This window comes from Mytilus galloprovincialis, chromosome 6 (assembly GCF_965363235.1).
Source record: "Mytilus galloprovincialis chromosome 6, xbMytGall1.hap1.1, whole genome shotgun sequence".
Taxonomy (NCBI): Eukaryota; Metazoa; Mollusca; class Bivalvia; order Mytilida; family Mytilidae; genus Mytilus; species Mytilus galloprovincialis.
Genome location: NC_134843.1, coordinates 54,813,533 through 54,830,889, shown reverse-complemented (window position 1 = coordinate 54,830,889; position 17,357 = coordinate 54,813,533). Strand labels below are relative to the sequence as shown.

The 17,357-nt window shown below is 31.7% G+C and overlaps 1 protein-coding gene across 1 annotated transcript in view; it reads right to left on the bottom strand.

Annotated features, from left to right (window-relative positions):
• The window catches only part of LOC143079903 (uncharacterized), a 270,874-nt gene extending 255,012 nt beyond the window's left edge, over window positions 1-15,862 (bottom strand). The window contains exons 1-3 of the mRNA XM_076255530.1: window positions 15,687-15,862; window positions 15,336-15,407; window positions 14,481-14,552 (exon numbers count right to left, since the gene is read on the bottom strand). Coding sequence (XP_076111645.1) covers window positions 14,481-14,552; window positions 15,336-15,407; window positions 15,687-15,859 — 317 coding nt within the window. The 5' untranslated portion in view covers window positions 15,860-15,862. The remainder of the gene's footprint in view (window positions 1-14,480; window positions 14,553-15,335; window positions 15,408-15,686) is intronic.
• Window positions 15,863-17,357: the final 1,495 nt, after the last annotated feature.

Below are 17,357 nucleotides of genomic sequence, written 5' to 3'. Positions count from 1 at the left end.
CAAATTAAGTTGAAAATTAAGTGTTACAGTTTATTTTATTATTAATTTCTTGTTTAGTAAGAATTCAGATTGAAACTTTTTATAACCTCTTGTGAAATAAATTGCCAATAGTGAAAATCTCAATCACTAACCTTTGACCTTATTTAAAAAAAATGCACCATATTTCAATTCTACGACCAGGCAAAAATTAAAGAATTAACGTTTATCTTTCTAAAAAGATAAAATTTAGCCTGCAGTTAGGATGGTCCATTAAAGTTGAAAAAAGTGTTGGCTTGGTCACTCCACTAAACAGAATAAATTGTCGAAAGTTGCATGAAAATGAATAACATTAAGTTATTAAGGAAACTTTCAAAGATATGTGTTGTCATTTTGAACAAATCATTATTAAGCGCGCAGATAATTTGTATCTCGTAAGTTTCTGTCATCATTAGTTTTAAGATGAAGTCCACAAAGGCGGCTTTTATGTGTCGTTGATTGTTTTACTTATAATGAATTGTGTATTCTTTTCTTTGATAAAAGCTTATCAACATGGTTAAGGTTTCTAAATGCAAGGTTAACTTATTTCACGCAACAAGAGAGGTTGATTGATAACTTCAGATTGAATTATAAGTAAGAGATTAAAAAATATCAGTTTTTGTCATCATTAGTTTTAAGATGAAGTCCACAAAGGCGGCTTTTAGGTGTCGTTGATTGTTTTACTTATAATGAATTGTGTATTCTTTTCTTTGATAAAAATTTATCAACATGGTTAAGGTTTCTAAATGCAAGGTTAACTTATTTCATGCAACAAGAGAGGTTGATTGATAACTTGAGATTGAGTTATAAGTAAGAGATTAAAAAATATCAGTTTCTAATGTAAAACAATGCTTATGATAAAACACTAACCCCAATAAAGGTCCATTTGAAATAGACGCATAGCTGATACGAAACTTTTGATAAATACGGCAATTACTGATAATAGCCTGTTGTCTCGCTAACTTCATATATTTTGTATCTGTAACGTGCATTTTAGATTAATAAAGACACATACATTGATAAGTAACGACATTGAAAACGCATTGCTATGAATCTTATAAAAGTAAATACATACATTCTAGTTAACTGTGATAAGTTATTGAAAGCATCTCTTGGTATAGCTGTGATTCTGTTATATTGTAGATGACTGTAATATTAAGGCTTAGTACTGTAGAATATATATATTTAATCATTCTATGCTTGATTGTTATTGGATGAACAAATTATTAAAACTACAGTTATTTGGCATATATTTACAAAAAATTGATCAAAATTAATGTTAATCATTTTTAAAATGTCACATCTATCATTCAAGGCTTTATCTAAAAGATATAACAGACACAATTGAAAGGAATCGCAACATACATAATCCTGGATGTGTAAGTATTGACAGAGTCAAAGATCAAAATAAATATAATATAGGTATAGTCGTATTTTGTAAGGTTTGCGCAAAACATGCATGCTTTTCTTTCTAGGGATTAATATAGATAGCAATACGCTATCGGTAACATTTTTGCATTTCTTTGTCTTTTGCATTTGGATGTTTTATTACGGAACTTTACGCAATTGCCATACAGGGGGAATTCTGTAGTCAGGATTATACTTTGTCAAAATTAGCATCTAATTGTACCGCTTTGTTTTTCAATCGCGAAAACGGAGACCATTGTAGGGACACTGTACAGTCAACTAGCTCTTTGAAACCGATAGATTTGTCCACAAAGCATCATTACAAGTTTCACATTATAGTTTTATTTTAAATGTCAAAGGTATTAACTAGCTTTCAAGATTCGTATAATATATGGGTGTGGGTTCTTCAGTTTCAAACTATTGTCTATCCGGTTGTCAGGTCAAAATTTTCGAAAAGCAATACTTTCTCTAAAAACAACTTACCAGATATTCCATGTAAAGCCAAAATGAACCTGATGACATTTTTTCTGAGATTGAAGGCTAATCATACATTATACACACAAACAATGATAAGTTGCTTAAGTTATACAATTTAAAAGTCTCTAAAGTATGTCGTCAATGATTTATACCAAAAAAAGTATAAGCAAGATAGTGTACGTTAACCTAAAAGTATATACTTTATATCTAAGTACTGTGAATTATTGCGTGAGCCCCTGGTGGTTCACGCATATCAATAGTTATAAAATAGTCTAAGCGGAAATATTCGGAAGCTTAATTAATGTTCATTCGGAACATTTATTCTTCTTATCTGTATTAACTTCCTACATCTCCATACGGGGTATTTAAGATAATTAAAACGTCACAACAAAGAAGTTTTCACAGATCACTGTTTCACTAATGATATCTGATATTTGATAATGAAAGATAAAGTCAAGTTGCCTGTACCTCCTTCCACATATTCATAAAAATAAACTAGAAATAACTAATGTGGCATGGCGAACTAGTCAACTTGTAGGAGACATTAATGTTACTTAACGTTCAATCATCAATAATTGTATTTCACCCACGAGAATAATTGAGAGATTACTTGATCTAATTATTTTACCATTATTGAAGAAGCATAACTTTTACATTCAAGATACAAAAGATTTCATTTATAAAATAGAGTCACACGAGGTAAACAAAAATAATGCAATTTGTTTGCCTTTGATGTAACAGTGGAAGACCCAGGGGTCACTTACTGCCCTAAGTGGGGGCGCTTCAGCCATGCTTCAGTAACTCTCTATATAATTAATGCAACTGCAATCAATGCATTAGAATGAATTGACACCAAAGAGTATACTTTAAAGATTCATAACAAAAAAAATGTGTCAAATTAATTTTCAGAATCAATGAATTTGAGTTTAATGTACAGTTACATTAACAGATTATAGGAGCGCCAATGGGTGGTATATTTTCACCAACATGTACAGATCTGCATCGTTCTGTTCTATCAATAAGAATGTTAGATAAGTTCCAATGAGAGAAAACATCGAATTCCACTGTCAATATAGAGTTGACAGTTGTATGGTCTTCACTGGCAAATTAGAGCATGTTGGAGATTTCTTTAACAGAAATTGACTTTCTGCTTAATATCATTGATACTTTGGGACAGGAACACTTTTTGTTTTCCCTCCCCCTTTTTCCACAATCCGTTATTTTTTTCGTTTTCAAATAATTTTAATTATTATTCGTTTTTCCGTATCATTCGACGAAAATGTACTACAAATAACTTTTTTACTTTCAATTCCAAGTTTACTATCCACAGCAGTCATTGATATATTATATAGTGAGAAGGTATCTCACTTCGTACATTCATTGGTAGTACGAATATAGTTTGACCTCTCACACTGGAAAAAATGAAAGTTGATACCAGCCGTTTATGAATATTGCATACGATTTGGACTAATTTGTATTTTACATTGTACAAAGATTCAATACTGTTCACGCTATCATCAGTATCTAAGCATTGCAACAGTATAAGGTAGTGCTGTATAAGGAACACGTGTGATTCAAATTCTTCATTTTTGTCTTTACTTACAGATAATATAAATTTGGCATTTCTTGAAATTGAATTGAATTGATGCTAGATATATTATTGTTTTCCATGTATCTGAAAAAAGAAAACATTTGGTCAAGATCTAAGTGTTGAATAAATTGATACTTTCAATTTCTACAGAGGTTTTTGTTCAACGCAACATGGCTTTATAACTTGAAGAAAATGGTTCAATAAATAACGCTTTAATAAAATTCTTTAAAAGCGGAAGATTGCATTCGGCCATGATGCATCTATTTGGTATTAACAACATAACTGTGAGCACATGACTGTTAAACAAAATTTATCATGATATTACTTATTATTGATTTGATTTTTTCGATACTGCCATTATCTTATATTGATTCTTACTATAGTTATATAAATTTGACACACTTGAGTATGTTGCTGTTTTATGCGTACCTGTATTGCTCTGTTGTATTTGCACTATTGTTTCTATTAAACTTATGCTTGTATGTTATTAGTGCACCATTTACCATAAAGCCAGTTTAAGTTTTTAATCTTGAATGTCATGCGAATATACAAAATGCTTTTTTAAAAGGACAATAAAAAAGTACTCACAAATACCGAAGGCTTGGAAGGTGTCTCAAAGTATTTTCGTCGACATAATTAATTTTGTTGGAACCAAGATAGCTATGAAGATAAACATTGTATTCATTTGTTAGGACCGCCTTACAACATATCTCAGAATGCATGTCGACGCTATCTTAAGGTAATATTAGCTAGGATGGTCTAACCACTGTCATAAGTAATAGCGTAAAATTGACTAAAAGAAGTTAGCAAATTAAAATGAATAAAAAGGAAAATATTGTATCAATTTAACCAATACATGTTATAATTGTATAAAAATTAATAATAAGAAAATACTATTGGTTTTGTATTAAAGGCACTAAATATTTTTTATTATATCATTGCACATTCAAACTCTGTGAGACAAAACTTTAGACAAAAATTAGAACAACGTTATTGTATTGTAAGAAGTATAGCTTAATATATAATCGATAAAAGTCAGTATACTTTTAAATAGAGTTCAATTCGAAGTGTCACGGCAAATATCGTGCATCCTTCATAACAATACGGAGTTTTCCAATTATTCTATTACTGAAAAAAGTGTGAATATAAGCAAAAGTAAAATCTAAATTTACCGATGGAAACAAAAACAGACTAACCTGGACGAAGTGGAAAAGATTTAAACATTTCTTTTTTTCCTTTTAGTCAACTTTTAAATGTTGCAACATATGGTGCTAGAAAAAGGGCTTGGGATTCAATATGCATTTAGATAATACGATCAATACCTGCAACATGTGTTTAATAATAATCATCATCCCGAGACTGCTAAAATGGTATCCTATAGTTTCGACAATTTCTAAAATTAACCTACTTTGCGACAAGTTCACTATTCCCAATTAGGACTAAGATATCTCATAAGTTGGTCTAAGGACATATCCTAATCCTAAGACTGCTTACATAAACAGGCCCTAGATGTCAAAAATTATTATATGGATAACTCAAGTAATTGTACTTCTATCGTCTATATGATGTTTGGGTAAAACTGTTATATTGTATAGAATAAAGATTGTTATAATTGTCAGAATGGATTGATATTATTTATTTTACATCATGGTCATACTGATTAAAAATAAATGTTATCCGAAATACTTCGCATGTTGTTTTATTTTATTATTATTTCATTGTGATGTTGTACCCTTTTAGACTTGTTATATATTATATTAAATAGTGTTCTGTATCATAATCATATGTTCAATCGCGCGGCCAGTAAGCTTTATCGAAGGCTATTGTACAGTCTATATATATATATGGTTATGTGTTTATGAAACAAATGAAATTGAGAATGGAAATGGGGAATGTATCAAAGAGACAACAACCCGACCATAGAAAAAACAACAGCGGAAGGTCACCGACAGGTCTTCAATATAACGAGAAATTCCCACACCCGGAGGTGTCCTTCAGCTGGCCCCTAAACAAATATATACTAGTTCAGTGATAATGAACGCCATACTAATTTCCAAATTGTACACAAGAAACTAAAATTAAAATAATACAAGACTAACAAGGACCAGAGGCTCCTGACTTGGGACAGGCGCAAAAATGCGGCGGGGTTAAACATGTTAACCTTTCTTACAAAATTTTCATCGATGTCAAGTTACAAAAAGTTTCCTGATGTATATATTCAATTGCATTATATAGTACGTCTCTGAAAAAATAACATACTCGATGACTTATTGAGATGAAAGAAAAAAATATAAAGAATAAGGGAATGCATCGCAACATAAACATTTTATTGGCTCGCATCCCTCATTCCTTTAAGATTTCGATTGGGTTAGAAGCGTTCAATATTTAGATCGATGAATGGTGTTGCTCCTTAAGAATTCTTTAATGAAAAGACAATGTCCTTTTTTCTAAATTTAAGCACTGCAGCTAATAGATCCTGCAAAAAATCTCTACGTTGGTACGAAAAGACTAATAACTCACTTTTTTAAGATATGCCACAAAACATTAACACAATACATGTGAAAGGTAGTCAAACACATTTTGTACTTGGGATTACAAGTTTTGTTTGGCAGAAACATTTTTCTCAAGACGTTTTCATTTTAAAAAAAATGCACATATATATATATATGTGTATAGAACGATGAAAATCTTACAGATTTCCCAGTGACGTCAAGTTAAGAAAAGCTTCGGGATGTAAATGTTCAATGGTATTATAGCTGAGGTCTCTGAAAATAATAAAACTCGATGCATTATTAAGATGAGGGATAAATACCAAAAGCATACGAGAATGAATTAATCCAATGCTATCAATAAAGTTATATAAGAAATGTACGATGATTCAAATCATGGTAGTATTTATTTCGTTGTCTCATATCCTCCACTCTTTTCGGATTTTTATTGGTTTTGATGCGTTCAATATTTTATGTTCCGCAATGTTTGTTCTGATCGATTTATATCTTTTTTTATGAATAGAAAATGTCTTTTTTCTTAATTTAAGCACTGCAATTGAAAAAAAACCTGCACAATTATTTTCATATAACATCAAGATTGTGCTGACAGGATTGATACGTTAAAAGTCAATGGCATAATGTATCACTTAACAAATAAATCGACTGACAGAGTCGAAGTCATAATAATGTGTCAACATATGGTGACACGTCAATCTTCAGAATCATATAAAGTTTGGTATTACGTTAAAAGATATTTGAACGACTGTATGGATTGTTACCATTGCATATTTGATATACATTATGATTGAAAACCCCAACTGGTGTCAAATAAAGAGAAGACGCTTAATTACCAGTTTTATAATATAAGCATTTATTTTCTTGAACGATTTAGTGCTGCTTTTGATAAGTGTATTCAACTATATAGATCATTGAGTAAGTGTTAAGTTACAGTTCCTTGATTGTTTCAATCAAATTCCTGTGACTTCCTTAGAACGATCTAAACTCTCGCAGTTTGCTCTGTTTCCTCATTAATCCATGCAACATTGAAACAAAATGTGTTGTGATTCGTAATCGTATTTTCATAAGGGGAAAAGTTGTATGTTCTATTAATCTTCTCTTCATTTCGATTGATATATATTTTATAAGGATTTCTGAATAATTTTGGCAGCTAAGCGATCGTTGTCTTAAAGAAAACGCATGGTAGTGGTATGAATTTAAGGTTGGTTTATATCTAGCGCGATATATATATATATGTTTATGTTTTTATCTATTTCAACCAGATAATTGTTTTCTATTGAGGTTAATGTTTAACCAAAATAAGTTTGTTTCTCACTTGATTTTTATTTTTTATTTTCATCCTTAATATTGATAGGTAAGTTGTATTTGATGATAATACATAACATATATAAAGGTTGAGGATGAATACGGATGCGGCCACTTTCATTTTTGACAAAAACCATCTGAAAAGTGACAGTTTTCGGCATATTTGGTAGATTTTTCATATTTCAGCTTAAATCGGATCGTTTTTAATGACTAAATCAGTTAAAATCTTTCACATTAACGAATTGAATCAAATGAAATAGACACTCAAGTGTTTAAAAAGTGGTCAAAATCTTTCGTCAGATGAACCTGAAATTTGAGGCCAAAATCGGTCCTTACCGGACCTACTCCTTTGTGCTCAATTACTTTCAGACTTCTTTTTTATTGACCATCATGTCACATAGCCCTCAACTAAAATGTCCATTTTGTGGTAAACCATCTTCTTTTTTTATGTATGTGTATTGACATATTATTTTTTATCTTCAGATTTTAACTTCAAAATTACTGCATGACCAGTGTCGCTCGAATGCAAGAACTGCTAACATGAACTTAATTTCTGTAGTATTCACTTATTTTTAAGTATAAAAAGGCAGACGTGGTATAATTGCCTATGAGAAAACTCTCCACAAAAGACCAAATGAAACAGAATTTCACAGAATGATATAGGTCACCGTACGACCTTCATAGTTGACCAAAGCCAATACCTCATAGCCAGCTACAAAAAGCCCCAAACATACAAATGTAAATAAATTCAATCGAGATCACAAACGGCCTAGTTGATGTTAAAAAAAATATATGTATAGAACGAATAAAATCTTACAGAATTTTCAGTGATGTCAAGTTACGAAACGCTTCGGGATGTAAATATTCAATGGTATTATAACTGAGGTCTCTGAAAAACACTCAATGCATTATTAAGATGAGTAAAATAATACAAAAAAGCATACGAAAATGAATTAATCCAATGCTATCGATAAAGTAATATAAGAAATGTACGTTGATTCAAATCATGCTAGTATTTATTTCGTTGTCTCATATCCTCCACTCTTTTAGGGTTTTGATTGTTTTGAAGTGTCAATATTCGATGTTCTACGCAATATTTGTTTTTGATCGATATATTATTTCTTTGTGAATATACACTGCCTTTTTCTAAATTTAAGCACTTCAGCTAATAAAACCTGTAAAATTTTGTTGATATAATATTAAGCTTGTGCTGACAGGATTGATACGTTCGAAGTCATTTGCATAGTGTATCACTTAACAAACTGACAGAGTCGAAGTCATAATAGTGGGAGATATTATGTATATAATTGTGCAAATCGTAATACAAGCATGAAATTTGGTTTATGGGTGGACAAAATGATAATTAAAAAAAATCAGCTGCTGGTCATAAAAAAATCTCCTTTTTTCAAGATGGCCACCGGTCATTTTGCAAATGGCGTCATATACAATTGGTTACATTTCGTAAATCATTTGAAACCTGTGTAATAGGTATAATCCAATGTCAGTTTTGATAAAACTTAAAGTACAGTTCATCAAGTACGAAAAAACAATACCTACATGAAGAAAAAGAGTGACTTCCGATCCCAAAATGGCGACAAAATGTGGAAAATGTCAATTTTATCATTTCTATTTACTTAACAAGTGATATAACTGCTTTTTTTAAGTTCAAATGCATATATAGTTCGTTTAGAAAGACAGGTTGCTTATCTTATAATTATCTTACAATTACCAATATACAAACATGTACACGGATGGCCTGGACGGTAGCATTTACAGTTACCAACACAGCTGAATTTCTGGCATCCGCATTTAAAACAATCATGACACGAGGATCAGCGGACAGCAAAGAGGTCCATTTTGATTTCCAATTATCATTGGTTTTTTTCTTTAACTCAACTCCTGTGGTCATGTCTTGGTACATGAACTTGTCGAATGCATAAATCCAGACGAGCCCAAAAATGTCCACCTTGATATATGCTTCTCCTTTGATGTGCTCCATGTGCTCATGAAGATTAAAATCGTTTGCAAGGAAGCAGCGGCCTTATGATGCTATTCTGCCTACTACAGATAATCATAATGATTTTGTGGTAGGCGGAATAGCATAATAAGGCCGCTGCTTCCTTGCAAACGATTTTAATCGTGCCTCCTAAACAGTAAACAGTGATGTTTCCGTACATGATGCAAACAAATACTTCTATGATGTCCATGTCTGTGTCTTCATACAAAATCGGGCAAAAATGTCCATTACATCTGAAAATACTTCCAATGTCTGCCAAGCTGACCTTTTCACTTTCTGACTAAATGCCGACTCAGTGTCACACCAACTAAATGCATTGAAGAAAGGAAAAGCTGCTTCACGAGGACCAAACGCATTTGATATGATATGCACAGGAAACAGTCAAAAGTATTTATTCCTTCAAAAACCTATCCACAATTTGTCCACACCTAATCTTGCGAGCACTGCAATTCCTAATACTTCTACATCTATGTCAGTACTACTTAAAATTACTTTTTACAACAATTTTCAGCAGCATGCTTATCATGGACAATATTTCGTGTATCTACTAATTCACGGTTACAAAGGTATAGCTGGGAAGTATCCGTATTGAAATTGCAAAGTACATTTTCAACTTGAGTAGCATAAGCATTTTCATCAGTCTCTAAAGAAGCAATTTTGTCGGCAAGAAACTTGAACAATTCCGTTTTTTTTTGTCATCTTCACAGAGAAAACTACTCCAAATCCTTGGCTCTCTACCAGAACCAACAGCTCTCCGTCTAGCACCAGTACTTTGCCTTTATTTTCGTCCCAGCCTTTAAATAATAAATCCATTAAACAACTAATCGATTTCACTCTCGGATACTTATCGAAGGAAGATTTATGTAAGGCAGTTTGATATCATTCACATAATCATCAAATATGTTTGCCCTAAGTGGTGGTAATAAATTAACCATTGCTGCCCCACCAACGATAAATGTGTCAGAATTTGGATCAGTTGATGGCAAATCGCAGAATGTTTCATGTATTCCAATTTGCTGCGACTTTATACACCATCCTGACACATAGACGGAGGAGCAGTTTGGTTTCAATGACTAAAGAAGAAATGAAAAATCTAGAAAAGAGATCGCAATTAGTGTTCAGGTTCTCTAGTTTTGTTTTCTGTCAAAGAAGTTTCCAGTTTCATTTTACGGCTCTTATATTGAAATTTTCTTTTTCATCTGGTTAAAAAAAGCAGATTCTCTTTCGTTTCGCATTTGCTTCAAAAGATCGTGCTGTTTGGGCCCAATATCTTGGAGTTTATATACATATCTTACCTACTTCTGAATCAACAATTTCCTTAAAAGAGTAAATTTTGTGCAGATCTGACGTCTCTTCTAGAAATGGATTATCAAACTTGTTCATCACTTTAGAAAGCCTGTAAAGTTTTTCGAAGAAATCCTTTTGTGTTTTCGTAGAGTCTTCAGGACGTCGTTCTTCTGTTGTAGAATGACTCAAACCACTAAATCATTCAAATCCATCTACCAGTCTACTAACTTCTGGTCCAGCTACTATCTATCGTCTCGAAGGGATCTTCGATTAAACGTATGGTACCAACATCGCCGTTCACGACTTATTATTCTGTGTTTGTGTCTGATCAATTGTAATATAAGAAATCGTCTTTCTGGTCTTACGTACAGTTAAAATTACCATTTGCAAATTGCATTGCCACGTCAGGGTGATGTTGTTGAAGGGAAGGCATATCATGGAGATGAATGGGTAACCATCGAGCATGATTTACATGATCAAGACCAACATTGGTATCATGCTTGATATGAACTGATTGTATATTACGAACTACGAAAGGAACATGAAGTTCTTTATTCATAATTGAAAGCCAGAAATTAAACTGTGGTCGATATGACTCTCTCTCCTTACACCCGTTAATCACAGTCATACTTGAACGTCAAAGAGTCATGAACTATATGTTCTGTTTTAACGCTTTCATAACGGTTGGCATTATCAATTCAAGCAAACCACATATGCAGTCATCTGAAGCGCTTGTCTATTCCTAATGACATCTGAACATACATAAAAAGCATCTGCTATTCTAGGTGTTGCAATATCGGCTTCAGTGGAACAGATGTCAATCCACTTTCACGCAATATATCACTCAGAATTTTAAAATAGTCACCAAAGGCACCAGGATTTTAATTTAATACGCCAGACGCGCGTTTCGTCTACGCTCTAGGCTCATATCAAAACAGCTATAAAAGTTAAACAAGTACAAAGTTAAGAGCATTGAGGAACCAAGATTTCAAAACGTTGTGCCAAATATGGCTAAGGTAATATACTCATTGGATTAGAAAATCATTATTTTTTGTAAAAATTCACAGTTTTGTAAACAGGAAATTTATTTAAATGACCATTTAATTGATGTTCATGTCATCACTGAAGTGCTGATTACTGAGCTGGTGATACCCTCGGGGACGAAACGTCCACCAGCAGTGGGATCGACCCAGTGGTGTAAAATAGTCACCAAAGGCACCAGGATTTTAATTTAATACGCCTAACAAGCCATTTTAATGTACAATCCACCAAACATGACGATAAACGTATGTTCTTCGTACAAGTCTGGCCATTCCAACTGTTTGCCCGATATTTAGAAAGTTAACCACCTTTTTTTCATCTTATCCATCGAATGTTTGATCATTGCAACTAAAAGGGCGTGTTTTCAAAAAGTGGCATAAAAAGCAACACGTCATACTCAAACAGATATATACTAGATGATTAGAAGAATGAATGACGATCAAGATATGTTTAAGAAATTCAAATCCTCATCTGTTCGATGAACTACGATTTCCATCATTGTGCCCTTGCAGTGCGAGTAATTCGTACTTTCTTAATAAATAGTTTGAGCATGCGCGAAATTGTTAAGCGCATATGTATCATAACCTTAAAAAATGTCATCAACAAATTCATAAAATCATTAAAAATTCAAAAGCTCTAAGCGTGTAATTAATAATTCAAATTTTTGTGTGTAAATTTTGTAACATTTTAACGCAGGCGCAAACCAAGAAAATGTCAAATATTTATTTCTAGTATAAACGTCACATGTTAAGAAGGTATCAACCAAACCTGGTAGTATTTTTTATTCAGAGATGGTCAAAGAAAACGTTTTCAAGAAAAATAAGTATTTCAATCTGGAAAAAATCAGCTATTTTAGAAAAGGTGGTGGCCATCTAGAAAAAATAAAATTTTCTTATGACCAGCAGATTTTTCTTAACAAGTATGTAAAAATGATGCTTCGTGCTAATTTTCATGCTTGTATCATCATTTGCACAATTCCCTTGATTTTGCTTGCTAATATCTTCTACTAATAGGGTGACACGTCAATCTTCAGATAATACAATATTTTTTTATTACGTTAAAAGATATTTGAACGAGTATGTGGATTATTATAATTGCTCATTTGATATACATTGTAATTGAAAACTCCATATGGTGTCAAACAAAGAGATGACGCTTAATTACAATTTGTATAATATAAGCATATCTTTATCTTAAACGATTCAGTGCTACATTTTATAAGTGTTTTCAACTATATCATTGAGTAAGTGTTAAGTAACAGTTACTTGATTGTTTCTATTAAATTCCTGCGTTACTGTGACTTCCTTAGAACGATTTTACCTCTCGCAGTTTGCTCAGTTTCCTCATTAATCAATGGAACGTTGGAACACAATGTTTTGTGATTCGTAATCGTACTTTCATAAGGGAAAATTTACTTGTTTTTCTTAATGTTCTTCTCACTTCGATAGATATATATTTTACACGGGTTTCTGAAGAATTTTGGCAGCTAAGCGATCGTTTTCTTAAATAAAACGCATGGTAGTGGAATGAAATCTGGTTTGGTTAATACCTAGCACGATATATGTTTATGTGTTTATCTATTTCAACCAGATAATTGTTTTCTATTGAGATTAATTTTTAACCAAATTAAGTTTGTTTCTCACTTGATTTGAATTTTTGAAAACTGACATTGACAATAAAAACAAACCAAATTACCTCTTAAAAACCCCTCGCATGCGCTTTTTTTTAAATGTGACCCCCGTTGTAAGTTAATAAGTTTAATAGACAAATCACGTTTAACGATTGTTGAATTTTTTTCAGAAAACAAAACACACTGTCTAACCAATTGCAATACGCTACTCAAAAGTAAAAACTATACTTACAATGTTTGTAGTTGTCTTAAACTGCTAAATACCATTTCTACTATACTTGTTAATTTATTGTGATCTATATCCCTGATGAAAAATAATTATGAATAATTTGCGTCCCAAGCTCTTTTTTCGATTAAGCTAACAGGAGCGGTAAAACTCTTTATATTTAGGTAAGGTATGGATATATACTACAGTTCACTAGAACAATGTTACCTTAAAGACACAGGATTAAGCAAGATCAGTTTAACTATGTTGAAATTACAAAATTCAGTTAAGACGATAAATCAACACAAACAAGATAACAATTGAAAACTGAGGATCGGCAATACGGTAAGAGTCGCCTGATCTGCTAATACATAAATAATCAGACTATTTTAATCGGAAAACAAATCACAATCGGTAAAATTAAAGATCTGACGACTATACAGGTAACCAACGATCTAGAACCGCGAAAATATGTTTCTAGTGAGTTGAAATACAGACCATTGTACTGGTCAAACAATTCGTTGTAAATGAAAGTCATGCACTCACTTAAGTGGGGGTTATTGGGTGATCGGATATTCTCAATATAACTTTAAGTGACAGTAATGAACTCGGTAAATTTATTGTTGGAAACAATCTGATTCAAATACCAATACACCAGCTTCACCAGCATATATTATAAGAAATACATTTAAACAACGCATCATTTGGTATCAAAGGGCTTGCAGCTGCTAAGTGATTTATTGAAACGTAGACAATTTTTAAGCAGAACCAAGGTTATATCACAGAACTGCACGTCCTTTTCCTTACATCTGTTATTTGTTTAATCCTTCTTATAATATCGGAGAATGGCGACTATTGACCGGATTTTTAATTATCTAATTAGAAATTACACAGAATATTTATAGAAGTTGTTGTTTAATATTTTTCCTTTATTGAATTCTGCGTGCATTATGATTTAGTCTCAATTTTTTAAAGTCGTTTTTATGTTGTATACTTACAGTGTGATTAACTGGTGACAGTCTGTGAAGGTTTCATTTGTAAGTTCTCGAATCAAATTGTTATGAATGATGCTGGTGATAATGTTAAAAAGAAGTAAAGATATTTCAAAAACAAAATTCGATAATCTACCATAGCGACAAGTTTTATGACATTTTTGAATAAATATGTACAGAAAATATACTAGTAATTTTGGGGCCCTTTATACAAAATGTAGCTTGTTATTCGGTGTGAGCCAAGGCTTCGTGTTGAAGGCCGTACATTGACCTATAATGATTTACTTTTATAAATTGTTATTTGGATTGAGAGTTGTCTCATTGGCACTCATACCACATCTTCCTATATCTATGTCTTTCAATGTCATTCGTTTTGATTTTTCTGTCTTTTACTTATATCAATGCTACCCGTCGATTTAACTATCCCTTCAGTAAGGTTATTATATAGATGTCGCTAATATGAAATAGCTTTTTTGTACCTTTTAAAGGTGAATAAAAATAAAGGAATTTTGTTCATAATCTTTTTCAAGCTTTTATATGTGGTTGACCATCATGTCACTCGAGAGCATGAACTACTAGTATAAACTATCAATTTCTGTAGTATTCGTTTGTTTTTAGGTAGACGAGATTTGTGGCATCGACTCATGTTCATACCTTGATCCTTATTTTCATATTATCTGTTCCTCTCTGATATTATATTTAGAATTGACTCTTTCTGCTTGGTCTATTTCATTCTTACCAAAATACGTGCAGAACAGTTTTTCAAATGATTTAAAAAAAAAATTAAATGATGTATGTACAAGTAATAATGGAACAATCTTTTTAAACTGATTTAGTGCAAGATTTTAATTATTGACTCACATGTATTGTAAAGTTGGCATCTCTTTACAAATCTGAACATCAATGTCATGTATGCTGTTGTACGCAAAATTCCTTAAACAAAGAAAATTGATTGAAAATAACACTTTTTATATTCAAGATATAACTATTTAAATGGTCTGCAGGTTTTGTGTTTAATTAACAAACGTCAAAGTCAACTTTTTATTTCGAATATTCGTTCTTCTGATGCCACATGTTAATAAATGGATTTGTAAAAAATGTAGTCGGTTCGTTTTAACTTTTTTTTTGCAATTTTGTATATTGCGTACTTAGTATTTTTAATATGAAATTTGATATAAAAAAAATCGTACATAATCAACTCTATATACTTACAGGTGGTACGTATCATTTGGTAAGTCAGGAATATGTTCAAAGGATTTGGAGTAACAGTAAACATAAAACCCTGATGTTGAGTTACTACAAGAACAAGTCGACGGACATGATGTATTTACTAGTTTAGCACACACCAAAAGAACAACAAAGAAATAACTGCTTCCATTCTTCATGTTGATTAAATAACTGAAAATCAAAAACAAAATATCAAAAACAAATCAATAGATTAAATTTAATATTATATCAAGTTTTGTAAATTAACACGTAAATTATATTACACGAATTCTACATTGAAGGCGACAGCGGTTTACCGATGTTCAAAATTCTTTTTTGACTTAGAAGATGAAAATCAAGATTACAGATCATTACACATAATACCTTAGCAAATCAAAAACTCTCAACGATACGAGAGCACATGCGCAGACAGGGTAAACAAATTTCTGATAGTAGTTTCTTAATGTAGGTAGTGCCGATTTTCGTCAATCTTTTTTATACTCATCATAGATGAAATACCTTAATTATCGTAAATCTGATATAGCATTTTTTTTAAAGTTTGTACTGAACTAATAATATGTCAATCTTTCAAGTTTAAATATTTCTTTTTGATAAAGATTCACGTTGTCAGTACACATATGCAGTGGTAACTTAACAAAAAGAAGGGGGAAACTCATGTTAGGCTACATTGTATTTCATTTTGACAAAGTATCTGCTGATCTTTAAAGTTCAATTAAAAGTAAGCAATATGTTATATGAAACTGTAATAATATAGTAGAATGGCGAATTGTTTAAATTATCAAAATAAACTAAAACAAATATGGCATTGCTTTAAATATTTTGACATAACCAGACAAATCCAAACATGTTTCTTTATAATAGTCACGACGGGTATGAATTGAAAATCATCCTGGACTGGCTATAGTTTAACCTCTTTGACAAATGTTTTTTATTAACCAAGTCAGCAGTATACTTAAGTATAATGAGATACATCATATGTCTTATTTGATAGTGTTGTTTCCCCATTAACACTCCTTGTAAGGTTTTTATAACATCAACCTATATCCCCACAACATTTAGCAAGGAGAAAATCATGGATAAGAAATTTTTAGGTCTGCTCTATGTTCCTTTGGAATTTCACCTTAAAGATGAAGAACTTCCTTCACTGTATTGGATATCTTAACTCTATATTAATTGTCCTTGATAACAACGGTATATTGTTGGGTCGTCCAAATTTTCGACGAAACCTCTTTCTAGATTATAAATATCAATTTGATCAGCAATCAAAGCCGAGCTTCAAATATATTGCGTACCAAACTGTTTTATATGTGGCGTGATTCAAATGGGAAATTAAAAAGGAATCCAAAGACCTGATAGAGAAAATACCATCTAAAACTCGTTCATCTTGTAATAGTATAATTTGAATTTCATACACTTTACACGTTAAATATTCACCATTTGAAGTAAAAGACAAATTTAAAGGATTGGTCCTACTTCGTTTCATAAAACAAAACGGCTACGTAGGTATACGAACAAGGGTCTTTTCTTAGGGAAAGATAATTCATACTTTGTAAAATATTATTCTGATTCAAACTAAAAAGTCTCTGAAACTAACATTTCTTGATTGACAACATATTTTTAACGTTCGGAGGGTGTGTGTTCAACAAACAATCGGCA